This window comes from Porites lutea, chromosome 1, assembly GCF_958299795.1.
Source record: "Porites lutea chromosome 1, jaPorLute2.1, whole genome shotgun sequence".
Lineage (NCBI taxonomy): Eukaryota > Metazoa > Cnidaria > Anthozoa > Scleractinia > Poritidae > Porites > Porites lutea.
Window position 1 is genome coordinate 26313798 of NC_133201.1, and position 27500 is coordinate 26341297.

Genomic DNA, 27500 nt, shown 5'->3' on the forward strand with positions numbered 1-27500 from the left:
TCTCGGAGGGTCGCTACTTTCGGGTAGCCAAAACGTGTATCGTACATGGTACAAGGGCCGTACGAAGTTATAACGATAATAGTACGTAACGCGACAATTGTGAAAATATCCACACTTTTATTTGAAGAAACTTTTTTTCATGTCATTGCTTTTTAAATATTGGTATTCAAAAGAATTGTTTGACTACGGTGTGAGTATTAACAGACAAAAGGAAAATTAGCTTTTTTTTAAAAAAGGGATGTAATGTACCTTTTGTACACAATTTGTACATGAAGGAATGTCAAAGATCATTATAACTGTTAAAAAATAGTAATTCTCGGATCAGTTTGGTAAAGCTTGTTGTAATTATATTGTCCGTTATTTCTAGGAAGAATGGGAATCACTTTTGAAGTCGCTAGTTTTGGAGGGTCGCTAATACTTTTGGCATTTGCTAATACCTGTGAAATTTTATCGCTACTTTCGAAGGATCGCTACTTTCGGGGGGTCGTTACGTTGGGAACGTTACGGTATGTGGAGGCGGACTATGATCCAGCGCGCTTTGCTGATTAACTGTGTCGATAACAAAATAACTAAAATGCTTGAATCTGATTGGTTCTTAACAGCCCATATTTATAGCTTGATTTTGCTATTATAACTCCAAAACAGTTCAGTTTGACCTGTCCTATATACCAGGAGCTTATAATCGGACAAAATCGGACAGTCAAAGAACCAAGTGAAATCAAGTAGCAAATGCCATTAGCCAATGAAATAAAACTACATAGCATATGTTCACCAATCAAAATCAATGAATAAATAAGGACCAGGTAAGCTGTCCAGCTTCAACTCGAAGAGAAAAATGGGTGAAACTAACTGGTCCAGTGACTTATTTACATTAATAAGAGGGTCTCAATGGGGTGGTGGCATTTACGGTTATCGGCTAAAATTTTGGCTCTTTTACGGCTGTCGGCTAATTTTTTTCAGTTACGGTTAACAAAAAAGTTAAAAATTAACTTCTTTTGTTCCAAAAAGTTAAATATTAATTAACCTGTATTTTTTGTGTCTTTAAAGCAAAATAAAGGTCTAAGGATCATCTCGAGATATGAAATAAGCTATTCTTTTGAAAAATTTTAACATTTGATAGATCATACTTTTTATAAAGTATTCCACTTCTAATATTATTTTACACATAAAAATGTCAATAGTCAATTTAAAAATAATCTTTGTGAAAAAGCAAAGCACACACGCGAACGCGAACGCTAACGCGAACATTCATTAGAACAGAAATGGCCGTTTTCACACTAAAGACGGATTATTCGTGTGAGACGGGTTATCCGTTTGATGATTCGCGTCAGATAGGTAATACGTCTTAATTTGAAAATGGAATTGTTTTAATTTTGCATGAACAATCCGCCTGACTTTATCCTTCAGCTTCGACGGACGGTTTGAAGACGGGATTATCCGTTGCAGATAACCTGTGTACAACCGCCCCTTCCCCTCAGAAAAAAAATCGGAGAGGGGGTGTCGGTCGGAAAGGGGGAGACTGTACACAGGCTAGTCTCAGACGGATAATCCGTTTCTAGCTCTAGTGTGAAAACGGCCAATAACAAAATTCCCGTGTCCAGTGTTTTTAATGGTAGCGAAGGACTGTACGGAACCACTGTCAGCCGTTTTGCCTTGTCCGTAGGCCTTATTATTTTGCGCGGCTAATGCGTTTCGGGTCACGTGGTCCGATCGAGTTCGCCACCGAAATGCCTTGACCGAAATTGCGTGGGAAGACGCCGTACAGGGACTAGGCATGGCAATGTCTACCGTAGCGTCAGAGAAAAACAGGGAAATGTTGTTTATCGGCAACTTGTTTTACAAACAGTGAGATCTCTTCGTGTTGTTTCACTAGTGTTTCGAGGGCACGACCTCCTGAAAATCGCAAATATTAATCCCCAGCAAGAAGCCACACTTTCGCTACAGAAAAAAAAAAAAGTTCCCCGAGAGAGCGGCCGAAATGGAAATGGGTCTTGGTCTTCACCTAAAAGGCGCTTTACCTAACGTGCGTACGGAGCCAAACTAGCCGCGAAATAAAAAACGCAACCATAAGTGAGTTTAGTACCTTCCTTAAAAGTAGCAAATCTAGGGAACAATTTCTTTTACGCTTAACTTTTTTTACCCTATTTACGGCTAACGGTTAAAATTTTTCAATTTTTACGCCTATCGACTAAATTTTTGGCCGTTTTACGCCTATCGGTTAACCCCATTAAGACCCTCTAATAAATATTCCAAGACTGACATTCTGGCATTTTGTTATTTACTAAATTAATTGATAATAGGACTTCGTATCGTATAATTCAGGGGTAATCGTGCTCTGCCGATTTCAAATTACTCGCCCGATTATTCACTGAATTGTACGTACTCCACTCAGTACTATTAATATTACTTATTTTCGAGTTTAGATTTCGGATAGCTGAAGGATGGGCATGGAGAGATGACATTGACTACAGCAGGACGACAGTGGAAAAGAGTATTTCAACCATGCATGAGAAACAAAGGATTAATTTAACTAAGGAAGACCTTCTGTTATCCGTGGCACAGGATCCTGGACTAGACTACGGGCAAGGGCGGTATCTTGAGCTGGAAGGAGTGGACGATTATGTGATGTGGCACGATGGCCCAGAGCCAACAAAGAAAGAAATTAACAGAAAGTAAGAGTGACTTTTGTCTTACAATTTGTCTGACTGTCTTATAATTTACAGTTCTTTCTTTGGTCCCATTTATACGGAGAAAAGGTATCCTGGGCAGAATAGTCACCCGCTACTTGAATTACCGTGGGTGCGTGAGCCAACTTTTACTACATTTCCTTACAAAACGTGGCGAACTGTTTACATGAGAAATAAATCGTTGTTCCGGCTACAAGGAGGGTAGCCAACAGGTGGCGAGATTCGGGATTGAGAGTATGCACGGGAGGTGAGACGCCAAACATAAACCTCGGGATTACGGGAGTGCCCGAAATTTTGGGTCGGGATTACGGGATTGAAGGACCTTTTTTGCGGACCCTCTTCAAGGGTGAGCCGCCTTTCTGGGTCACCCCTATTTGATGGCAGCCCAGCCGGGTCATATAAGCATTTTGACTGGACAAACAGAGCATGCGTGAGTGCTGTTAGCTCGGGCAAAGGGGTCACCTTTTGTGTCATATAAACGCTCACTAAAGGTGGCTCGACTGGGAAGGTGACCCTGTTTTCCGGGATAACTTTTCTTCAAATGAACGGAGTCTTATAATTAACGGACAACCTGTTGACTCAGTTGACGGATTGTAGGACTGCTTGGCGGAAGGTGGCGGGTTCAAATCACGGCCGGACCATCAACAAACGTCTTAAACTTGTTCGATCACGTTGATTAAGATTAAGACCTTCATTCACTTTATATTATCGTGTCTTAGGGAAGGGACTTCATAAAGCGATAAGCCTCTTAATTGCTTAGAGGGGAGGGGGGTGGGGGTTAAGAAATCACGTTACCGTCGATCATAGGAGCCTTTTGGTACAATTAAAGAGAGTACAAAATGATTATTGTAGTAATGTAAATAATGTATTCGATACTTTGGTTTCGTTTCACAGAATACGAAACTGTAAGAAGCCAATTCAAAACGTACTTCTTCTAAAGACTCATTTCACCGGATCTGACGTCATCACCAACATTCTCAATCGATTCGCTGATCTACGGGGCCTGCGCGTAGCTCTGCCTAGCGGGGGTCTGTCGACATTTTATTGGCCATCAAGATTTCACTGGAAATACGTCGACATCATGTTACTTGATGGCGCCCTTCCCAATATACTCTGCAATCATGCACGATTTAATGGTGACGTCATGGATGAGATAATGCCGCCTCGCACCGCCTTTATTACAATAGTCCGCGATCCCATGTCGCATTTCGAGGTGACATTCCGTAACCTAGAGTTCGCGGAGGTTTTGGAAATGGAGGGCGTGCCACATCCTCATATGGTCTTCTTGGAAAATCCGGGCAAATACATTACTAGAGCCATCCAGCACAAGAGATTTAAGGTTCGGTCATGGTCAAAATGCAAATAAAAACGCAAATTCAAACGGCGCAACAAATCTTTGACAATAAACCAACTACGATATATCAAAATTCATACTTGGCTGCGAGGCTTGGGGGAAAAAAAAACAAAAGAAATCATATGAATAATACATTTCTTTTGTTTTATTCCCCCAAGCCACAGAGCCAAGTATGAATTTTAATTTATTGAGAAGCATCACAAGAAGTTTAGTGGAAGTGCATGAATATAGTGAATTAGTAAAATCCAACTAGTGGTCTATTATCAATGCTGCGTTCTGATTGGTTGAGCTACTACTAGGCTATATGTTATAGCCCACTAGTAGCGAAAAGCGCGGGCTTTTTGGCGGCAAAAAAGGATTAAAGTCTAGCTTTAACTAGCCAAAATTTTTTTATTCCAACTAGTTGGTCAATTTGATATCACGGTAACAACAGTATCCTTTGTTACTGTTTTAGGATTCTCTGAATCTCATCAAGAATGGAATGTTCTTCGACCTTGGTCTTCGTACGACAGACTATCATAAACCCGAAGTAGTGAAAGACGCAATTATAGACATCGACGACAAATTCACTCTGGTGTTAATTTATGAGTACTTGGATGAATCTCTTGTATTGATGAAGAGAAAACTTTGTTGGCAACTCGATGATGTTTTGTATCTCAAATTTCATTATCAACGTCATGGAGAACCATCGCTAAACGAAATGATGAGCAGCGGCTTTGAGGAAAAAATTCAGCGATGGAATAAAGCTGACTTCATGTTGTATCAATATTTTAACGACACACTTTGGAATGAAATTCACTTTGAAGGAAAAGAATTTATTGAGGAGCTTCGCGATTTTAGATCTAAACATGAAGAAATGGAACGAGACTGTCTTGGGTTTGGATCAGTAAATGTAGAGAAAATCACTCTCAATCCGAACGTTTCATCGTATAATCGATATTTATGCGAAAAGATGCTCTTTAACGACATAGAGTATATACACTACTTCCGGAAAAAGATGGAAAATGTTAAAATGACCGCGCCCGCCAACAACACTGCGGATGGGAATAGAAATAGAATACACTCTGGGCATGCACAGGAAAGAAATGAAGTTCAGTTAAACAGAAACGAGACAGAAGCGAGCGTGGTTTCAACGCGATGACTTAAGAGTAAAAACCTTATATTTAATCTTATTATTTTAAAGTTCGGGTTGTGCCAGTCCCTTAAATTCACTATTCGAAATTTCTTTTAGGGAATGTTACTTGAGTCTTTACGACAAAAAGATAACAAAAAACAGAAGCCCGGCAGACTCGAGTCCAAGGCATACAAACGCGTCTCTGTCTGATCTGAAAGTCTACGCTGAAGAATATAATTAAAATTGAGTATGCTTTTTGTATTCCAAAGGTTTTTTGCAACATTTGCACCGCATAACATACCAATCTTAAGGTGACAAGGGAGAATTTTTAACATCCTCTCCGTATTCGTTGAGATCCCACGAGAGACCCTCCATATTGTCGCCTGAGAGATGTTTTACTAAGTCAACGTTCACAACGTTCACATGGCACTGGACGAATTTTCGTTCAGTTTACACGGAAATACATTTGAACAGCTAGGCGTCTTTAACTTCATACTGTTAAGGTGGTTCCTTATGAACGGAACACGAACAGTTGAATCTAACTTGCAAAAGGTCCAAAACCGTACGAAATCTTGCCTATAGAAACGTGTCGCTAGTAAATGCAAATTTTTGTGGCACCCGCGATTTTACGGGCGACGCGGATCTATGGGCAGAATTCCGTAATGGGCGGTAATGCCGAATTTATTCCTAACGCAAAAAGCTCTACGTAAACGAACAGTGTGGCTTGTAATTAGAAAAATCTTCAGGTTTAACTTCTAACACTGCTAAGGCGCTCCGAACTTAGTTACGAATGTTGGAAAGGCAAATTAAAGTGCGAGAAGGGTTGATGCGGTTTCTTCTCCTTCATCAACCTGGACGTGGTTCTGTCCACCGCTTTGATCCAGCTGTAACGGTACATTCTCACAGTCAAAGCCGACCTGGGGAATACAGGGCAGCGGTATTAATCCTGCATTCACCTGAGAACTTACAATAGTAAACTGTTCGGCATTAGTGCAACTTAACTGCAAGTGATCTCCAATGCTCTGTGCCGCTGTTTCAGATACTCCAGTGTTCCTCAAGTTGAAGAGTCCCGTTTGTCCTTCAGGAATCGCTCCCAACAACAAAAGGCTCGCCGCACCTTGATGTTGAATACCTACTTGCGTTAAATCATCATCCCCTTGATGTGAACGTTCGGTACCTACTGGTTTTGTTTGTGTGCTGGACAGCGTTTCAGTGCTTGTTATTACAGCACTAGTCCCTGCAGTCGATCCCAGGCCGGGAGCGTTGTCTATCTGCATCTGCTCCGCACCGCTATTCTGTGCAATCTCTCCCCTAGATTCACCTTCATCAGCTTCATCAGTGGTCTGCACCGTTGCACCATTGCTTGATACGCTCTCTCGTGGACGTTGCACGGCATTGTCGCCTCGGCTTTCAGCCAGAGCCTCTTTCCTAGCGTGGACCTTCAAATGAGCTTTAACCGAGTTTGGCTGAGTAAACCCTTTACCACAAATATCACACTTAAACGGCCTTTCTCCTGTGTGGATAATTTCATGTCGCTTGCGATGCGAGATCATCGTGAACGCCTTGGCACAATGGGAACACTTGTAGGGTCTCTCCCCGGTGTGGCTTCGTAGATGACTCGAAATATCTGAGCTGCGCCTAAACATTTTGCCGCATTGTGGGCAAGGATAAGGCTTCTCTCCAGTATGAGTACGCTCGTGCGTTTTCATATTAGCGTTCAATGTAAAACGTTTATCACAAAAACCACACTTGTATTTTTTCTCCGGTTCTTGCCCTCTGTGTTTTCTTAGGTGATATATCAGCCTTGTCTTCTCCAGAAACCGCTTACCGCATTCCTCACATTGATGAGGCTTTTCTCCACTGTGGACGCGTAAATGCCGCTTAAGAGAGGACATCTGCGACAGACCTTTATTACAAAAAGGACACTTGAACTCCTTCTCAGATGTGTGACATCGCATGTGGTAGTTAAGCTGCGATTTCCATTTGAAATTCTTTCGACAAATCTCGCATTTTATCGCAGGCTTCTCCTTTAAAACAGGCGCCTTCTGTTTCTTCGCTGGGATATATCTTCCCTTTTTTTCTGAGGCCTTGGCGTTATTCTCTTTACCCGTTGTCTTGTCAGCAGTTTGCTTCTGTTTCTCAATACTTATATCATCACTTTCGGCTGTTGCCATATCTTCACTGCGCCTTTTCCGAGAAGATGATGATTTTGATTTATCATACTGTTTTTGAATTTCTCGTCTTCTTGTTTTCGCGCCTTTGGACGCTGCCTTTCTTCCAGACGTTTTCTTTAAAGCTTTATTTCCGTCCGTGGCTCTCTGCCCATCTTTCTTTGCGTCACCTGATTCCTCCCGAGTACTCGACGAGACTGATTCTGTTGGCGCAGCACTTTTACTCTGAACAGTTCCATTCTGTTTAACCTTCCTAACAGTTCCGCCGCGAGATCTCGAGGCACTAGAAGTTGAAGTTCGTTTTGTTTCTTTAGCTCTCTTAGGAGTCAATGATTTATTGGCTGCAGCATTCTTAACAGTTTGGGCTTTCGACGACCGCTTTCCCCGAGCTTTTGTAAAACGTCCCTTGCTACCGACCTTGTTAGCTTCCTTAACAGCATCAACAGTCGAACGAGCTTTGCTCGCGACTTTCTTGGCTTCCTTCTCTCTATTCACAGCGGCTCGTTGTCGCGTATTTACTGGTTTAGGTTGTTTCGATGCGTTGGCTGTCTTATCACCGGCGAGGATCCGTTTTCGACGCTTCCCGGTTCCCAGATTGTTTGAGCTGGTTGTAGGCGCTGGTTGTACATGTACGACAACGTAAGGCGAATTCTCCACTGTATCAATTTTCGTTACATGGTTTTCATTAGCATTGGGCTCTAGGTGAACAACAACGTACGATGACTCGGTCTGACCGACAGAATGTGTCGAAGAGTCTCCATTAACGGATGTCCCATTATCTTGCGACTCTGGTTGATGTACAAGGTATGGTACTTGAGCTATTCCAGGGCAGCGAACAGACTTGTGCCTCAGGAGAAAGGTTGGCCCAGAAAATTCCAATTTACACACATCACAGACAAAATCATGACCTGGCGATCAAAAAAGAAAAATTTGTTAAAGCAATCTTATGTGGTGTGGATGCAGTGACGGATCCAGACCTTCAGATAACGGGGGGGGGGGGGGGGGGGGGGGGGGGTTGGCGGTCATCCAGACCCTGAGGTAAGGAGGGGGGCGGTCTCAAAAAAAAAAAAAACAATTTCGGCTTTTCGGGACTCAGTTTGGTCTAACAGTAAGGGAGGGGGGCGCCTCCCGAGCCCCTTCCCTGGATCCACCACAGGGATGTTATACACAAGTAACATCAAATCGGATCAATTTAGGTTTCTGGGAAACTGCCCACCTACCCCTCCCCTAAGCCAACATTTTGCTCTAAGTGAGCAGTAATCGTTAATGTTGGCTTAAGGGAGGAGTATGTGGGCAGTTTATGGCGGACATCTCTCCACAACTACCACCCCGCTTTTACCTCTCTTTTAGCCATTCTCTGACCTATTTTTATCCTGAAGGAAAACAAAGTCAGGGTTCGAGCGGCGTTGTGATTGTTCAATTGCAAAGAGTATTAAAGCGCCTTTAACTGACTTTTCAAGGAATGTTAATCCAAAACTATCAGTCCCCGGTTTTCATATTTAAGCTCAATTTATCTGACGAAAAACTACTTTGATATAATACTAGAAAAAAATGCAAGGAATTTTCGAACACTTAAGCAGAAATTACTTTTCAAACGCCCTGGAAAATCAACAATTTGATTCCAACGCTTTTCATAGACTTCAAGGGGTAGCACAGACCCTCTATGAAAATAAGCAGTGTGAGGAGAAATTGAATGTACGCCACTCTACTACGACCAGAAATCTGGGGGTATAAACCAGTATTTCATACAAGAAAAGGACTAACTGATTTTTTATTTTTACGTTAAAGTGACAATAAGCAAAAGTTTGCCTATTGAAAGTACACATTACATGTACTACGAGAACCTCCGCGAAAAAAATTTGCGATTTGAACATAACGTGATTTTTTTGGGGGGAATTTTTTTGGAACGTTCATATTTGCCCCACTTTGGCACTCAAAACCTCTCGGAAACGAAGAAGCTGTGTTTAAGTGTGGAGTTCTAGAAATGTTTCTTCCAATTCACAAACTGAAATTGCTGTTAAACGTAAAACAAGCCAATTAGATGCGTCGCAGTGAGAAGCAACAACACTGGCGACCCCAGAGAAGGGATAAACATGCTTAAAATCCTGCGCTTCAGTTCCTGAGTTTGTGTCTCATGTTTTCACAAATGAGCTTGCCAGTTTCTAGTCTGCTACACAGCCGTGTTTAGAGTCGTCACGCAACGCTCCTCCCCAGTGGGCAGGAGCGTTGCGTGACGACACTAAAAACGGCTGTGTACCAGACTAGCCAGTTTCGTAATCAGCGGAGACGAGTAGGCCAAAAAATTTAGAGTTAAAATTTTATTTTAAAAAATCTCATTTTGTTTAAAACGCATTTTTTCGAAGAATCTCTTCTACAAATGTGTCCTTTCAGTTAACATGATAAACAGTTTTAGGTTATTGGCACTTTAACAACGAGGAATGGTACTTCAATAACGATATGGGAGGTCATATAAGCGGAGTGGTCAAAGGATGATTTCCGTGTGTAGCCAGAAGGGTGTCTAGCTGTCCTATGGACACCCCTTTTTGGAATAAATACAAGGAAAATTCATTTAATCTCTTATAATTTTATGGGAAAACATGCCTTCTGGAGGGCCAGTTTTCAATGTCTTGCTAAAAGCCTGATTACACCTGATCAACTCACTGACCCGTTTGGTGTGATGAGCCGTCCAAAGGCTTGACACAGCTATCCTGATACCACACCAACAGTTCACTGCCTGCCTCCACGGGTACAAGGGTCTTGAAGTAGATCTCACCACGGTACTGCACTTGCAGGAGGTTCTGTTCTTTGTCGTCACGTGCACAATTCACAAACCGCATCCAGTTACTGTGATCTTCATCTGTACCATCAATAACGTAGCTGACTGTTCCACCTTCAAAAACCTGGCGAACAAACATCAGAAGGTTACAAGTTGCACTGGAACAACATTTAAACCCCTTTCATTTTCAGAGTCAGTGATGCAGTCTTGAAAGGCGGTTGTAGCTTTTGAGTCTGTGGATGAAGTCCTATGGTGTAATAATTCAAATGAAACCTCTTCAGCAGAACTTTCACATGGTACTATTATTTTATTTAGTATGTAGTTCTAACTGTTGAGTCTGTGGATGAAATCCTACACGTATGGTGTAACCGAATTCAAAAGAAACCTCTTCAGAAGTACTTTCACAATGATACTATTTATTTAGTATGTAGTCCTAACTTATGAGTCTGTGGATGAAATCCTATGGTGTAACAATTCAAATGAAACCTCTTCAGCAGTACGTTCACATGGTACCATCTATTTAGTATGTATGGTTGTAACTTTTGAGTCTGTGGATGAAATCCCACAGTGTGACAATTTAAATGAAACTTCTTCAGCAGTACTTTCAAATGCTACTATTTTATTTGGTATGTAGTTCTAAATCTTGAGTCTGTCGATGAAATACTATTGTGTAACAATTCAAATAAAACCTCTTCAGCAGTACTTTCACATGGTACTATTTATTGAGTATGTACAGCTGTAGTTCTGCACTTTGAGTCTGTGGATGAAATGACACCTTTTCAAACGTACTTTCACATGGGACCATTAGGTATATAATGTACCATCCTATTACACAAGTTATTAAAAAAGCTATGATCAAACATGGTGTAATTAACCCTTACCTCCCACATGTTCATAATGTTGGCACTCCCTTCAAAATTCATTTCCTTCAAAGGTATCTTCCGTCCACGGAAGGGTCCAAACATTGCTCGTTTTTCAATCCTTTCCCTAGCAAACACACCCATTTGACGCAAGCAAAGATTACTGGGAAGACTGTCCCTACATGTAGATTGGGTTCCCTGTGGCACCTGGTGATCATCAATCCATTCTAATGGCCCATGGTCAGGACAGTCACCAAATATGCAGGATCTGTTGCAGTCCCCACAGACTAAAAATCAAACAACAGACAGTGTTTCTTTCGTTACTTGCATATAACAGTCGCATTTCTTTACCAGCTTTACTAAGCACAGACCCAGTGTGTGACAAACGCAGAAGGCAGACTTGCAGACTGGCAGGTAAACGAGGTAAACATTGCTGTGAAATGCTTTAACAGATTCCCTATCCCTAAACTAGACTTTTAGAAGACTAAAGTTTAAGGATAGGGAATCTGTTAAAGCAATTCACAACAACGCTTACCTCGTTTACCTACCAGTCTGCAAGTCTCCAGTCTGCGTTTGTTGCACACCGGCACAGACCTACCCAATCAACAGCTGGAAACTGGCACAAATCAGTGGTGGATCTAGACCTTCAGATAAAGGGGGGGGGGGGGGGGGGGTTGGGGGCAGTCTTCAAAAAGTCTTTTTTGCCACTTCAGGCCTCAGTTTGGTCTAAAAATAATGGATTCGCCGGTGCGAATGTACAAGTACACTACCTATGCTTTGCTAGGAGCCCAGCCCACCCTTCCCATTTCCATAACCCATGAAAAATAGACAATAGGAGACTGGTCACTGACAGAAATTGTTATGTTCTTAGTGGTTCTTATATTATTATCCCAAAAGTCAGGTGGCTGTCAGAAGGGGCCTAGCTATACTGTATCTGAAATCCCTCCAAGTTGCAACTGTTTTCAGTCACCATGGCAGTAGAGAAGAATTGGACAGGTGTGACCACAACTTCAGTGAAAGCCATCAATTTAATGATGTGTGTACAGTGTTTGAAACAGTGTCAAAGTATATTGGTTTCATTAGTTTGTGTTCTTGGTTGGTCTAAAGTTGGTGCAAAATCATGAGAAATTGCAAAAATAATAATAATACTCATGATCATTTACGCTACATTTTCCTTGTGACTTCCTCCATTACCCTTAAGATGTAACATATGCCTCCAAATATAATGGAGAAGAGATAGAAAGCCATTTCAATTATGGCTCAACTACTTCAAAAGACATGTAATATTGCACTTTTTTGGTGACCACTTTAAACATTAATTTATATAATTATTTTAGGTTGCCAAAAGGTGAGTTAAAATAAATAAATATAATAATATACTTAATTATCTTCCCCGCCCCCCCCCCCCCCCCCCCCCCCCCCCCCCCCCACCCCCTGTTATGAAGCTTTTCTGGGACAATGAAACAAATAATTCAAACGAAACATAACAAGGTTAAGAATCCCTGCTGGCAGGAGGCAAACCTGTTGGCTATTGGTCAAGGATCTGTACTTGGGACTTTAATCGAGAACAAGACCATTTAGCAGTCAGGACAGGAATTGAACTTTAGGCCTCTGCATTGCAGCCCTCATGAGATGCTTTTGATTTGCAAGCTTAAACCATCTCTCAACATGCAAAGTGACTCTGTTTGGGGATAGATGATGACGCTGAAATGTCAACTTTTTATGCTCTTATTTAATCATACTAGAAATTAACAACATTGGTCAACTGCTTCGTGGGAGTCCAACTTGTTTTGTCATGAGTATGATTGCAGACTGAATGTAGATGACACGAAGTTCTGATACCAATTAATCATAACTACATGGATAACAAATCTGTAAAAACCATTCACCACCCCAGAAACTGTTACAAGCTTTTAATGTGACAATTTTGGGATAGTTCTGCTGGACAGGTATATTATGACTAGTCAATAATATAGTATTCAAGGCAGCCATTAATCATAAAAAACACTTGACCAGTCAACCGATCCCAGAAATTGTTGTGCCAAAAGCTTGTACCTTCAGCCATTACTGCTGTATATTCCCCTTATAGTTTCTGGAGTGGGGAATTTTAAAATTAAAACACAATATATTACAGTCATCCGAGAGTTTGTGGCTAGAAGAAAAAGTTTGAAAAAAGAACATTTGTCATATATGATGGTATTTACTGTGCAATTGCTTGGGAGTGACTTGACCATTCTATTACTGTACAGCTGAACACTGCCCATTTAATGATAAAAAAGGACAGCTGATAGCCAATCAGATTGGAGAATTTTGTTATAGTTACGATATAATACTGAAATCATTATCAGGGCCGCTGAGAGTCAATGAGATTAAAGACATTTGTTGAAGTTATTACTAACAGGACTAATATCAGAAACCAAAGAAACACGATTTCATTGACAAACAATGGTCATACAACCATGGTTCAAAATAACAAACTGTCGACAGACAATGTTAAGCCAGAATGTCAACTTGACCAGCCAAAAAAAAAAATCACTCACTGGTCATATTGACCAGTCACGGCTTATTATGTTTGACAGAACAAAACTAATCAAAAAAACTTTTGGCTCATGGGTCTTGTTAAACGCTATGGGGGAAACCTTAAGTGAACAATGGTTAGGTAAGCACATTACTTTGGCAATCAGAAATACAGTAACTAGTCAACTTTTTTGCTAAATAAAATCCTGAGCCTATTCTGGTATTATTTTAGTGAAACATGGTGACTATTTTCCTTTATTGAGTCACTTTTTGAAAGGTCTAGCAAAGACCAGAACAAGTAAATAATAGTTTTGAAATTACAGGCTTATATTTTACCCAGTCAGAAACGGGACTTGATCAAGCATAGATTATGTCTGGCCAACGAATGGTCTGACCACCTTCCAAAATAATTTTGGACCCTATTTAGCACTGTTACAATCTTTTAACCCTTTGCTGTCAGCCAATTTTTAGGCAAAACACACAAAAATATGAACCCAACAGGACGACAAAGAATTAAGACCTCAGTGTTGCCAAAATCAATTTCAGTTTTTCCTAACAATATTACAAAAAAGGAAATATAACATGGAAAAAGGTTGGAGAGGGCTCAAAATTAATGGCAACCCATTAACCAACAATTAGTAGTTTCCAATTGCGAAAGTTTCCAGTTTTGAAAGGCTGATGAGGTTTTTTTCTTGCATAAGGTTGTTTTCTATCTTTAACAACATTATTTGTTGTTCTAAGGGATATTGAACAACACAAAAAGCTTGCATTTCCTAGGAGGCAAGGTAACCAGTCTTGTTGGATGAGGAGATCTGGACACAACCTTAGTATAATTATAGAACCTCAGCCTTCAGGGTGGAAAAACGTAATGAGCATGCGTGAACTTTTTTGCCCAGATCCCCTGGCCGGGTTTTAAAAAATGGCGGGATTTCAAATATTTTATTGCCTAAAAATAAAATGTTTCCACTCATAACCTGGAAAGAACAGGCAATTTTTCTTCAAAAGTTGCAAGCTGTGGTTTTAACCTTGTCGTTACTTAATTATCTCGAAGAATACCTCATAGTAAAACGGACTTTAACGACACCAATTTCCTTGCGTTGTACTGGAAATGTACATGCGTAGGTCCCATTTTTTTCAAGATGCATTCACAAAATGTGTTCATATAAGGAAGTTCCTGGATATATAAGGTTGGGAGCTCCACTATGGACACAAAAACAACATATCTTTGGACAGTGATTTGCCCAAAAAAATTAACGCTTGCCCACAATGTGTTTGAAGGCACTGAACTTTGTTGCACTCGAGCTGATATTTTAAAACCCTCGCTCGATCGGACACTCGTAGTTTTGCAGATCACTAAAATATAAACAAAATCCTCAATGTGGAAGTTATTGCGTTGATATGCGGGCAGAAAAAAGGTCAATCTTTATCTAGTAAAATCTTCCCAAAAATCGGTTTCAAAGCAACTATAGTTTTTTTAAACTTGCTCGTTTCACGCAGATAAATTTTGCTTTGTGTTGTCAAGTTGAACACGCATAACATGTGTCAAAAACCTACGCGTAAGTAGGATTTAATTCAAACAAAGTTAAAGTTACATTATTTCAAAAACTTCTTGCTGACAATGAAGAATTGAATTTTCTGTGCGAAAACAACCTATACCTAAAGATCTTAAAAGCAAAAGATCAGTTGCAACTTGGCAGCCAAGCCATGATTCACCATTTAGCTATTTTCAATAAGCTTAACTGGTCCATGCGAGGGTCTTCGTTTAAGCAAATTAAACTCAGCTGATCGTTAGAAAATACAGAAAATTGGACATAAGGGTTGTTTTGCTCGCCTCAGTTGCAGCAATTGTTTACGGGAAAAGAGTCAATTGTTTTGAAGTCACTGCCGGCAGTTGTTGTTCTCTATTTCACAGCGAGTGAAAAGGCAAATTTGGGTACAGAAAGTTATTCTTATAAAGAACAGAAACTTTCACAGTGCACTGGAAAACAAAACTATCTAATGAAAAATGAAAAAAACTATGCCTATTATTACTTAAGCAACAGAAAAATGATCTTGAGTAAGCTTGCTGGCCTTCCATTTCAAAGAAAGTTTAATAAGCACACAAGTTTGCTCACTCTGATGCGTTATAAGTCAGCAATATCGTTCTTTGACTGAAGACAAAGATAAAGCTGGTTCTGCAAAGGTAATAAATCTGGGCATGTAAAAAACGTAACCGTAACTACTAATAACAGAATACGAGAGGGTTTTAATTCAACCCGGCGAAATCAACTCATTATCAGATACAGAATCAGAAAAATACTCGCCTCTTAAGAAATGTTCAAAACCTTTTATTCCACCTCAGACTGACGGAATGATCCATTTTCCCTTTAACATTGGTTGTTCTGAATCCAAAGTAATTTTCAAGCGATCAAAAAAAAGCAAACATGTCAAATAAAAATGCTTTACAGGGAGCAAACGTTTGCACCTCGTGCATTTCACTCAGAACTCCAGCACCAAACGAACACAGTCAACACACAGAAAAGCCCGCCTTGAGCCTGCGATAAGGGATGCGCAGAAGCTTGCGCAGAACGTTTTTCCGCCCTGAAACCTCAGCCATCTTGCTCATTTCTGTGTTTGTTTTGTTTTCTTTTGAAAGTGGCTCGTTTGTGCAACCTATTAATTATACAGATCAGATGCAGAGATCCTTGGATAGTTTTTGCCAAAAAAGGTTGCCACGCAAAAGTTGTGAAGAGAAAATGGATGATTGAGCAAAACAACAAAGAACAAACTGTACAGTTTAGAACACTACAGAATGCTCCCTGGAAGTGGTACAAAGGAAAGCAAAAACAAGGAGGAGGAATAATTTTTCACAAAGAATTAAAAAAGGTATTCTCCTGGTTACAGTTCGATGAGTCTAAACAAACAATGTTTTGAACCAATCCATCCATACATGTATGTACTTTAGTTTTCCCCATTTATCAGCACAATTTTCAGTAGTTAATATATTGTTCTAATGTAAGTTCAAGAACATAAACTTTATAACTTGGTTAGCAAAATTTACGCCCACTAACACGAAGGGTTAGTTATCCAAAAATTAATTTTGAGACCTGTTGGGAAAATCAATAATTAAGAAAATGCTTTGATCGTTCAACAAATTTTCTCAACTACATTTAGTTCTTTAAGGAAATGTATGAAGAGTAATCTACAGAATTGTATGTGGATATTTAGGCTTAAAGAGATATACTGAGTGGTCTTAAGGAAGGGGTCATGAAACATTGCTGCATGTATAAAAATGGATTTGTTAAATGACATTGTCAATTGATTTTAATACTGTGTATACAATGTACAAAAATACATACTCACCAATGTAGTCATCATTAGGTGAAAATGCCACCTCTGATGTCATGCTGTAGTGTCAAGAAAAAAAAGAAAGACAAAATTTGGTTTAGACAAAACTTAATGACAGATATATTCTTTGCCAGCAAGAGCAGACCAGTCTCTCAAGTCAAGTCAAGAGTTGTCTAAAACAACCAATGAAAAAAAAGAAGAAAGAAGAGCACATAACAGATCTCTCTTAAAACCCCAGCACATGTTTTGGTATACTGCACATGCTACAACTGTAGTACTGGTCTTCATCTGGGGGGAGGGGGGGGGTGCTGCCATTTATGGCCTATTATAGGTATATGCCACTGTGAAGGGTATGGTTTTCAAGCAGTTTACTCTGGGATAGGGTATATGAATCAGAGAGTTTGGGTCTAGAATAGGGTATTGTTTTGCACAAAACTGATCACTTGGTTGAAGATTATAGTCTATACTAGGGAAACGGGAATTGCCACTCAAAAATATAAAAAAAACAAATCGGCAAGTTTAAATTTATTCAACACAGGCTAAAGTGTAGGGTACAAAAATTCAGCTGAACTAGATCTGGTATGGGGTAAGGGTTCCAAGGTCACTGCGGCACATCTCCACCTAAAAATTCCTGCTAAAGTAGCCTCCCACCCCCTCTGGGTCTTCATTAGGCGACGTTGTTGATTTGCTGTGCAGGACTATGTGTGTGACACAGTGGTGCTCATGATTGGTGCAATTTCAGCATAAATACTTGATTAAGTATTGCTTCTCCAGAAAGTTTTGAAATTTCAAAGCCCTAAAAAGCAATTTTCAGCATTCTGGGGACTAAATTGAGGACAAAAGACTGTTTTTTATTCAAGAAAATGTAGCCTTCATTCAACTTTCAATTTATCAGTTACACAATAAATTCCTACAGGCAATGAACAAATGATGAAAACTAAATTATGTACTTTTGCACGTAAACAAAATAATTCTGTGTAAAATCAAAAAAAAAAAAGACTGAAATATAGTGTTCACATGACTAAAGCGTAACGTAAAACCAGTGGGCCGTCATGAAAGCACATCCTTATTACATTTTCATTCAGATTAATTTTTATGATGTATTTTTTGTTTACAACATTATTCAGACTAGTTGCTTCTTTTTTTTTCTGGAAAAAAGTAGCGACTTTTATGAGCAAAGTAGCCCACAAGTTTCGTTGGCTGTTGGTGCTTATTCAAACCCCTGGGCATGACAAAGACGTCTCTCTCCCTGATTTTCTCTTTGAGGCAAGGGGGCGTTTGTTCACAGGCTACCATAAGGGACAAAATAATTTGTCACACTTGTCTAAAATTTCATTCATTTATAATTTCATTCTGTTTAAATGCCGTAAATCCCCCCATCCCTGAATCAATGTTGTTTATGGTAAAAGAAAGACTTAAGGGTCTAAAATACAACATTGGTTTTAGGGGGAGGGGGTGGGGGAACACAGGGGGAGGGGATAGGTATGTCCACTGTTCAAAAAGGGGCCATTTTAAAGAAGAGTCTCAACACTTTTGTCCCTCATTGTAGATTTTGCTTGAAAATCTCAAACCCGACCAATATGCAATCGGGATAGGAAAAATCCCGATTTTGACATCCGTTCTGATACTTCCATGAAAAATTTTATGATATCTATACAAGAACATTTTAACAGATCAAGAGTATACTTTACTGATCCTGATGTCCAGAAAACGTCAAAAAGAGCACAAAATATAAAATGAAATCAAGTATTTGTACGCAAAGCCACGCAAATAAAAATAAGCTTAGAAATGACAATCGATTTAGCTAACACTTTCGACAAAAAACTGCCCTCTCAGAACACTAGAAATGACATTTCAGAGGAACAAGATTTCAAAACATTCTAGAGAAGAATGCTGCCAGACCTCCCGAGCGACTCGCCCCTTCGGCGCTCGCGTGAATCTTCGATTATTAAAAGATATCCCGATTTTACAAACTCAAAAGGTTGGAAGTCTGAGCTTTGTTTTAACATTTCTTACCCCATGGTTTTAATAAACATAAGCATATAAGCTTGCACGCATTCAAGTCTTACACACCGAGCAACAGTTGCATCGCTCGACTACAGTGTACATCTAGGGCAACAAAAATCTCGTTTCTTTACATTGCGATCGTATAATATTTATACATAAGTATATATTTTTTTACATATCGACCCCAAAAGAATCAAGAATAACCGAAGAAACGACGAATTGAACAACTGAATGAACAATTCGAGAATCTCAGAGAGTTCTGAGTGTGGTGTCAACAGAGTCTTGAATCTAAATCGTTTTCACCAACCAGAAACGTAATAACAGCACACAAAAATTAAATTATAAAGAAGGTAACAAACAGTGTACTTACTTTACGGAGACCGCGAAAATGAAGTTGTTAGGAAGCAAAGAAAGCTAAGTTGTTGCTCAAACGAAGAGACAACTTCGGTCGACATGAACTAAACGTGCAAACGAGGCTTCGTCCGGAGAACTGGGCACTAGCTAACATTTTTCCCCGGGTTCTCCAGGGTGCAGTGATGGAAAGTTGATGGGAAATAGAGGGCGCTTTCTATTTAGTCAAAATTTCCGGAATTTCCGGTTCGGCGGTAAATGGAACACGTTTCGTCGGTTCATCCCACTGGAAAATTCCCAGAAAAAGTGGAAAATCTAAAAAGGTGGTCCCGTTTTCCCGGTTGGAATTTCCGCACGGAATGTCGTGTTCCATTTACCTTTCTCGTAGTTTGTACCAGTTCCAGGTCCACGGTCGGGCACCGCGCCACGTACCGGGTTTACGACCAAATGGAACAACTTTTTACCAATCGGAAATTCCACTTTTCCTACCACCGAAATTTCCGGGTTTTTTTTCTAAGTGAAAAGCGCCCAGAGATAACAGTCCCTGACGACAGAGATGAAGCAGGGTCATGCGCTCTGTAATCTTCACCCTTCACATCTATCTGCTAATGAAGTGACTATACACCTGCAGTAACAGCTGTCTTTTTTTATTGAGCAAGCCAATTCTAGTGGCAATTCAAGAAATTCTAGAGGGGGCATTAGCCTTTTTTTCAGCAGGTTCATACAAAAACCCTATCATGGGGCTTAAAAAAATATGCTCAAACGTACATGTAGTCTCCCTAGCAGCTGTTTTCGGGGAGCGTCGCGTAACATCCAAAAAACGGCTGCGAGGGAGACTAACGTACATGTGGGAGAAACGCAGTTCCTTGAATGAAGCTAAAAAAGACCATATAGCGCTTAAAGTAGTTTTCATATTTGCATACTTTTTCTTGTTCGCCTTCTTGAACAAATGAAGCCTGTGGCTTAAACTGGACTTGGTCGACCTAGTAGAAATAAACGCAGTTTTCGAGGGTTTGTACCGCGTTTTGGGTGTTAACCTTGCATTTGATTGTTAGTTTGCCTTCGTTTTCCTTTGTTTGCCTAGGTTTTCCGGCTCAGCTGTATCAGCCTTACGGTTCTTTCTTCATTTTTTATTTTGCCTTTAATCAGAACCTTGACTTTGCAACGTGTTATCTTAATATTGCTGAAATGGTAAATTTGCTTCGCAAGAATGAAATTGTTAAGGCAGTGTGTCGTGACCTGTTACTTTAAAGTTACACTGAGGATGCCGCAGATACTTTCAAGCACAGGTGAGTTTCCTGTAGTCTACTGGAAAAAATCGTCCTTGATTAAGATAAATAGAATTTTATTAATAACACTTTTATAACATACCTACATTTTATGCTTTTTTATTAAAATTCCTCAGCAGTAGGAAGGAACTACATTTAAAAAATACGACATAACGTTTGAGTTTTGAAGACACCTTTCGGAGTGAATATACTAACATGCATCATCAGTTTAAGTTAAGGTTGTTAGTAACACAGAGCGGTAAGATTTCCGTATAAAGACTTGCCGAGTATTTATTACACACGCACAAATTTCATTTCGTACTTTTTCTCTCAAATAATTAATTTCAACAGAGTGAAAACATCTCTATGCATTTTTAAATGTGTTGTATTTGCTTCAAGTGTTATGTAATGTTTCGTTTACTTATTTTTTCTCCCTTTTTATAAGTAACCGGCCCTTTGCCACCCCAGCACTTAATATGATTCCTCTATTTTGTGAACTGCCTTGAACTGACAATGGATAATAGGGACCTTAAGCAAGACTTAGCAAGGATGACGAAAAGGACGACGACGAATATTTCGAATATGTCTGCGCAAAGTCTGGGTCGAGACCACTATTCACTGGTAAAAGAAGGGCGGGAAAATGCGCCGCTCTGACGTGAACGCCAAAGTCAACGTAAACAAATCGGGAACATGTCTTTGAAACTCAAACGTTGTTTCGTGCTGTCTTAGTTACTTATTAACTTAAGTTCTTGAGCGTTTATCGGAAAATGTCGTGTCTGTTTCTAAGAAATTAAAAAGATATATTTTGCACTTCGGAAATGACAAATATGCCAAGATGAATAAATAAAAAAAGAGTTTCATTTTGTTTTTTCGCCTAATGATTGAATCTGTAGCCGTTTTATATTGGCTAAAGGCTTTGGGTTCAAACCCTATTCAATTCTCTTCTATAATATGTTGGGTCTTGAGAACAGTCAAACTGAAGGCCGAAGTTAAGGTTCAGAATGCAGAAACAAAGTTCGGCAAAGACGAATCCTATGGTATGTTAGTGGAATAAAGTGGTCTCTTACTTGTTTTTATTTTTATATTAAATCTTTTGCCGTTATATGACGGCTAAATGCTTTGGGGTCAAAACCTCATTAAGTCCTCTTCTACGTTGGACCTTATGAACTGGGTCCAAATTGGCCAAGGTGTGGCCCTGGAATGTAGAAATCCGGTTCGGCAAAGGCGAGTTCTATGGAATGTCAGTAGAAAAAAACTATTCTTTCACTTGTTGTTGTTGTTGTTGTTATTATTATTATTATTATTATTATTATTATTATTTTATACTTGCCAATACTTTTGTTAGAACTGGCCTAGAATTTGAAACTGGTGTATTTAGCGTATTAAGCGGCACGTGAGTGGGGCTTATATCTTTGCTTCGTGATGAAGAGAAATATTCTTGCAGAAGGTCTATTACCGGGTAGAATGCTTCATCTTTATAATGTATCCCATCCATTGTTCCTGGAGGATATGAGTCGCTTATAGGATACACATCCAACACACTGATATTGTTTTTACACATAGCTGAGTTGGCGAAGGCATTGTAGAGTTGAATTCTCTGAAATGTAAACAAATGTGAATAAAGTAAAGGCAAAGGAGAACACACGGCCGGAACTTACAGACAGTGGTTATGTAGAGTGAAGCACAAAGAGGAACTAACACTCCTTCACTCACTTCCCTGGACGAGGCACTAATTGTCAATTGTAGCGAATCCTCACGATGCTTGCTATCGTTTTAAAAAGCTAAAGCTTGTCTTTGCGTCAATTAAATTTAAAAAATGATACATTTTTGTTACTTAAAGGTGATGTTATCCGAAACGATTCGCAACGACGATTTTTAGCGCAACACAGCTTTGCAACATTGTTGCGACATTGTTTCGAATGGTTACAACATTGTTCCAGCATTGCAACGTTGTGTTGCGCTAAAAATCGTCGTTGCGAATCGTCCCGTGAAACATCACCTTAAGACTATGTTCAGGCATCTAAACTGTTTTCTGTCGTCTGTTGCTCCGGACGGCAACAATGGACATAGATTGAAGTTTGAAATGGGCCAATTTTTTAAAGTTTTAAAGCTATGCCTGTAAAACTTTTATAGTCACCAGACTACCCGTGATGAAATTGTTTGATATCTTCTTCATAACTCTACAGGAATATTTTGTGTATGGGTTAAGGCACTAGGTAATGACTTCAGCACAGAACTGATTTACCTGAAAAGCAATATCCTGGTGGCGTAACCCCTTTAACCCCTCGTGAAGCAGGGGCACCCAAGGAGAATATAGTTCAAAATCACTTAAACATAGCATTGTCGAACGTATTTGAGTATTTAAACGGTAGATATAGGCATATTTTTATCCCCTAAGAATTTTTCATCCGCTCGGATTTCCTAGCTGCAAGTCTGGTGATCCGAAAATTGTAGGGATCAAAACTTACCTTTTCGAAAATTACTGCCAGAAAAAAGGATCCGAAAATTCTAGGTGACCTTTTTAGGGTAAAAATCCTTTAAAAATGGGCAATTATACCATTTTTTAGATGTTCGAAAATCCAGGGAGAGACAAGCAAGCAAGAAATTTTACAACAAATGTTCCGAAAATTCTAGATCTCAAATCGTCTTCCGAACAGATATTTTCCAAAAACTGACGTTTGGTGCCCCTGGTGAAGGAATAGCTCGTTTAAGACAATCACTTTAGAAATAATATCATACCTTGAGGGTTTTTCAAAGAGACCCATTGTCTGATTTTCTCGTACTTAGTTAGTTAACTTAGTTATGTGGTCACAGTTACATGGTGTCAGTACTTACGTGGTTTGTTGTGAACCTGCGAAAAGCACCCATGATGTCAGCAGTTTGTCCGTGGATAGCTGTCGTCGATTTCCATACCGGCTTTCCCTTGTACTCTGTTTTCATTTCTTCTATTAAAGCCAGTATCACTGCTCTATAGCTTTGAAAACTGGTCGTCTAAATAGATGATAAATTTAATAGCTAGAAAAACAAAAACAGCTTGCTCAAAGCAAAAATGGGGGAGGGGTGGTTCTTAGATCTAATCGTAAAAAAAACTCGGTACCTAGCTCCAGTATTGATTTTTTCATTTCTCATAGAAAGGTTCCCGTATAGATAACATCTCTGTTCAAAATCCATGACTATGACCAATATAAGCGATTACCAAGCCCAAATTAAGAATAGAAAATTGATCGTATTAAATTGTTCTGATTAGGGTGATATAGTTATATGTCCACCATCTTAACTAAATTCTTCCAAGACTTTCACTAAGCTTGAACTATTTGAAACAATAATTAAATTACAATAAATTACCAGTATATCTATTTTTTTACTCTTTGTTTTCCAAGTGGTACCCATCATGATGATGCGGGCGAGCTAAAAGATAAAACAGTTTTGTCGCGAAACAACAATTACGAAAGGAAAATAACACTTCTTCGCCGTTTGTTTGCAAAACTTTAAACTTAAATGAAGTTTCTTACGCAGTAAGAATGCAAAATCACAACATCATATGGCTCTACCGATCTCACCTACGGTAAAATTTGATGAAAAGCAGATATCTGACATTAGTAAAATCCAACTAGTGGTCTATTATCAAACCTGCGTTCGAATTGGTTGAGCTACTACTAGGCTATATGTTATAGCCCACTAGTAGCGAAAACCGCGGGCTTTTTGGCGGCGAAAAAGGATTAAAGTCTAGCTTTAACTAGCTAAAATATTTCTATCGTCGATATTTTTGACCAACTTGTTGGATTTTACTAAAACAATTATTCCTCTCGTCCGTATGGTCAATAGCCCATTCGGTCACTATTGACTCAGAGCCCAGTCGGGCTCGAGGAATAATTGTTAAATATCCCAGTTTCATATAAAAGTAACAGGCGAAAATTATCAGTGAAAATACCTTGACGTAATGCGCACCAGCGTTCAGCAATAATGCACTATCTCTATCCATGTCTCTCCTAAGGATCACATCACGGAAGTAGCTCAAAACTTTGGGCACTTGTAAGCTCATCTCACCACATGTTTCTGTCTGTCACAACAAATTACGGAATTATTCTCAGTAATAAAAGACACTGTGCTAGAGCATTTTACATATATTTAGTGGTGGGCGCTTTTTTGCCATTTTCTTTGTTATCACGCGTTTTTTTCTTTCACTAAGTTTGAATTTTACAGCCGGCGCGCGTGAAAAGTTCCCGGATGTTTCGCGGCAGTTTAGGCAATGTGCTAAAGCGTTTTACATATAATCAGCGTAATACTATTGGTCCATGAATTTCTAAAAATGTAGACAACCTCTTTACCGGGGTGATCTATTCATCTTCCCGCGAACAAGTCGAAAGGATCCCTGTGAACGAGGTTGAAATGTAGTCAGCGTAGTTGCACGTAAGGGTTTTTTAGAGTTACTCGTGTCACTTAGTCATTTACTAGAGTATTTAATTGAGTTGGGAGGTGAGGGCGGAGGAGAAAGGTAGGAGGGGGGGGGGGGGGGGTGGGTTTATTATGTTCGTCAAATAGGTTGTACTTTATACGCTCAAACATCATCTTGTGATTTCAAAATCATAAAGGGAGACTGCGTAATATTGATTTCTTTTTAGCGGGAACGTAAATCACTGCAAGTTACCAAGACTTTGGAAGCACGTTAGCAGTGTGGGTGTGACGACCAGATAGTGTCGCCGGCGCACATATCTTACACCCTTAACGTCTTTCAAGAATTGAAAAACATGACTGTTTGTCTAGGATCAACGATTTAGGTATTAGGGAACTTAAGCATGCAGTAACGACGGGGACGGCAACGAAAATGTCATTTCACAAGTGAATACGCGCTGCTTCAAACTTTATCGTGCTTATTCCATCTAGTTCAATTCGTCAAATGTTTGCAAATTTTCCTGGAGTTGATTATGAAAGACTGTATCGAAATTAAGGAAAAGAAAAAGAAAGTCTTTCTGCTGTGTTCACGTCCCCCACAAAACGTGGAATTAGGCACTTTCACGTAGTAGTCGTGTAGTGAAGGTAAAGAAATGTACGAAAAAGCGTGATGCACATGCTAAGTTGTTGTTTTGCCAATCTAGACCTACTGTTTTTTAGCCGTTCTCGTTGCCGTCCCCGGCGTTGTTGCTTCAGCTCCCTATAATTACCAAGAAACTAATTGTAAAGAAAAATGAATTTTCTGGACTCTAAAAAGTGGTCGTGGTTCAAGCTTAATAGGGGTGGATAGCTATAGACGAGTTCAATCTAGAAGTAAGCTTAGGTGTTCATATATTTTTGTAATAGGGTGTCTTTTTGGACCAGAAGTACTAAAAAGAAGTAGCTTTGCCAAAGAAGGTACTTTCCTGGTGTTGCGTACGGGGCAGATCAAAAAATGACGTAATACAAAAGTTTGATGAGACACCAAACAATAACCATGCCAAAACAAAAGCAGGAGCGGATCTAGGGGAAGAGTGCAGGGGGTGCGAATCCCCCCCCCCCCCCCCGAGATGACATGCAAAAAAAAAACTATGTGGTTTATTAGAGCCGAAGTAAAACATGAGACGAGGTTGAAGAATTTATGTGAAACGCCGTAAAAGTGGTAGTTCGGCACGTCACGTCACCAGTCAGTTACGGCGCCATTCCTTAGTGGTGCATCCCCCCCCCCCCCCCGCCTCGTAAGAAAAATCCTGGATCTGCCCCTGAAAAGCGAACCAACAATGGTTCCGTAACACCAAGCAACACCACCAAAAAAGGGTCAACATTTCTTTTTTAACAAAAAACAAAATTTAAGACGGAATCCACCAGGAAACTGAATAATTTTAATTTTCAGTGGACAAAAACATTGTACCAGAATAATTTAATATTGCATTCTTTTTTACATCTTCAAGGGCTAAAGATGTAATTAGTCATTTGTAATAACACCAAAGAAAACTTCCGATGGGAGCCCGGGAAAATGAATTTCAAATTTCACAAAATGACATCTAAAATATGAAGTTTTCAGAATTTTACCTGTTTTCACAATTCTTGTGAAATTTGATATTCATGCATCAATTTTCTTTGGTGTTATTACAGATGACTAATGTCATCTTTAGCCCTTGAAAAATGTAACAAAGAATGCAGTATTCTTTAAATTATTCTGGTACAAGGATTTTGTCCACTGAAAATTAAAATTACTCAATGTCCTGGTGGATTCTGTCTTAATTTCAAACCTCTTTTAATTCTGTATACAAAACGAAACGAATAGCCGTTATTAAATAAAACAAGTCGCGAAATGAGCGATTTTTTTCGTCAATAGGATGCAGAGTTTGGCGACACACCACCACCCAAGCTTGCTCTAAGTAACCCCCGGATCCAGTGTAGCTTTTCCAAGCGTATTTCACGTTCTAACGGCTTCACGGCCATGCTGGTGATTGGAAATAAATTTCACTAGGAGCCCATACCGCGTGAACGACTTACGTTACTGAATTTTTCCAAGAAAAATGGATTCAACTGGTATTTGAAACAGCCGTGTAGTATACTTACTAGCTCATAGAGTGTCTTGGGGTATATCCAGTTATATGTACAATTACAGTCTTTGAACACTGTCGAACAAACCAGCCTACCAGGTTGGGTAAGTGACTTGTAGAAGTAATAACTCAATGAGTCCCCATATATCCACAAGACACCTTGGCCTGTCACGTGATCGTGTTGTTTTCGGTGGTTTTTCAAGAACGTGTAATCTACGAGAGGAAATAAAATTGATTGGTCTTTAATGATTGATAGGTCCTTTGTTTATAGCTCGCAGTCATGTGAGCTTTTTAATGCATTGTAAATAACTTTACAAAATTTTAGAGATCGAAAGTTACCAAAATTAACTAGCAAGCCAATTTTGGGCTGATTGATACATTAGGCGAAATCTGTGTTTAACTGAATGTAAAAATCAGGTCTATGATCATTGATTAAAAAAGAGAAGAACATTATATGCTAATTGGATGCAAGAACCGTATGCAAAAAGGCAAAAAACGAATGGCTTGTCACGTATACACTCAGAACATTCCATCAATAAATTCAAATTATTATATAGATACTGATGAA

General features: G+C 39.5%; 3 protein-coding genes across 3 annotated transcripts in view; 1 reads left to right on the plus strand and 2 right to left on the minus strand.

Moving 5' to 3' along the window:
* Positions 1–5254, plus strand: part of LOC140947143 (galactose-3-O-sulfotransferase 2-like) — a 6420-nt gene extending 1166 nt beyond the window's left edge. Inside the window, exons 2-4 of the mRNA XM_073396236.1 lie at positions 2424–2672; positions 3582–4026; positions 4496–5254. Of these exons, the coding sequence (XP_073252337.1) occupies positions 2424–2672; positions 3582–4026; positions 4496–5182 (1381 nt within the window). The 3' untranslated portion in view covers positions 5183–5254. The remainder of the gene's footprint in view (positions 1–2423; positions 2673–3581; positions 4027–4495) is intronic.
* A 374-nt stretch (positions 5255–5628) lies between these two features.
* On the minus strand, positions 5629–19289 carry LOC140947135 (uncharacterized). Its single transcript, XM_073396226.1, has 5 exons — positions 19184–19289; positions 16822–16865; positions 10984–11249; positions 9992–10226; positions 5629–8234 (listed from the first exon to the last, which is right to left on the minus strand). The coding sequence occupies exons 2-5, from the start codon at positions 16862–16864 to the stop codon at positions 5962–5964; spliced, it is 2817 nt and encodes a 938-aa protein (XP_073252327.1). The 5' UTR covers position 16865; positions 19184–19289; the 3' UTR covers positions 5629–5961.
* A 2458-nt stretch (positions 19290–21747) lies between these two features.
* LOC140926911 (uncharacterized) overlaps positions 21748–27500 on the minus strand; it is an 11665-nt gene continuing 5912 nt past the window's right edge. The window contains exons 5-8 of the mRNA XM_073376588.1: positions 26949–27145; positions 24364–24492; positions 23268–23423; positions 21748–22029 (exon numbers count right to left, since the gene is read on the minus strand). Of these exons, the coding sequence (XP_073232689.1) occupies positions 21748–22029; positions 23268–23423; positions 24364–24492; positions 26949–27145 (764 nt within the window). The remainder of the gene's footprint in view (positions 22030–23267; positions 23424–24363; positions 24493–26948; positions 27146–27500) is intronic.

Bases quoted from the DNA above. Each gene is read 5' to 3' on its own strand.
- LOC140947135 (XM_073396226.1), bottom strand. From the start codon at position 16,864: ATGACATCAGAGGTGGCATTTTCACCTAATGATGACTACATTG. The intron at 11,250-16,821 runs GTGAGTATGTAT...TTTGATTTTTAG, and splicing joins ACCTAATGATGACTACATTG to TCTGTGGGGACTGCAACAGA. The intron at 10,227-10,983 runs GTAAGGGTTAAT...TTTGTTCGCCAG, and splicing joins ACATTATGAACATGTGGGAG to GTTTTTGAAGGTGGAACAGT.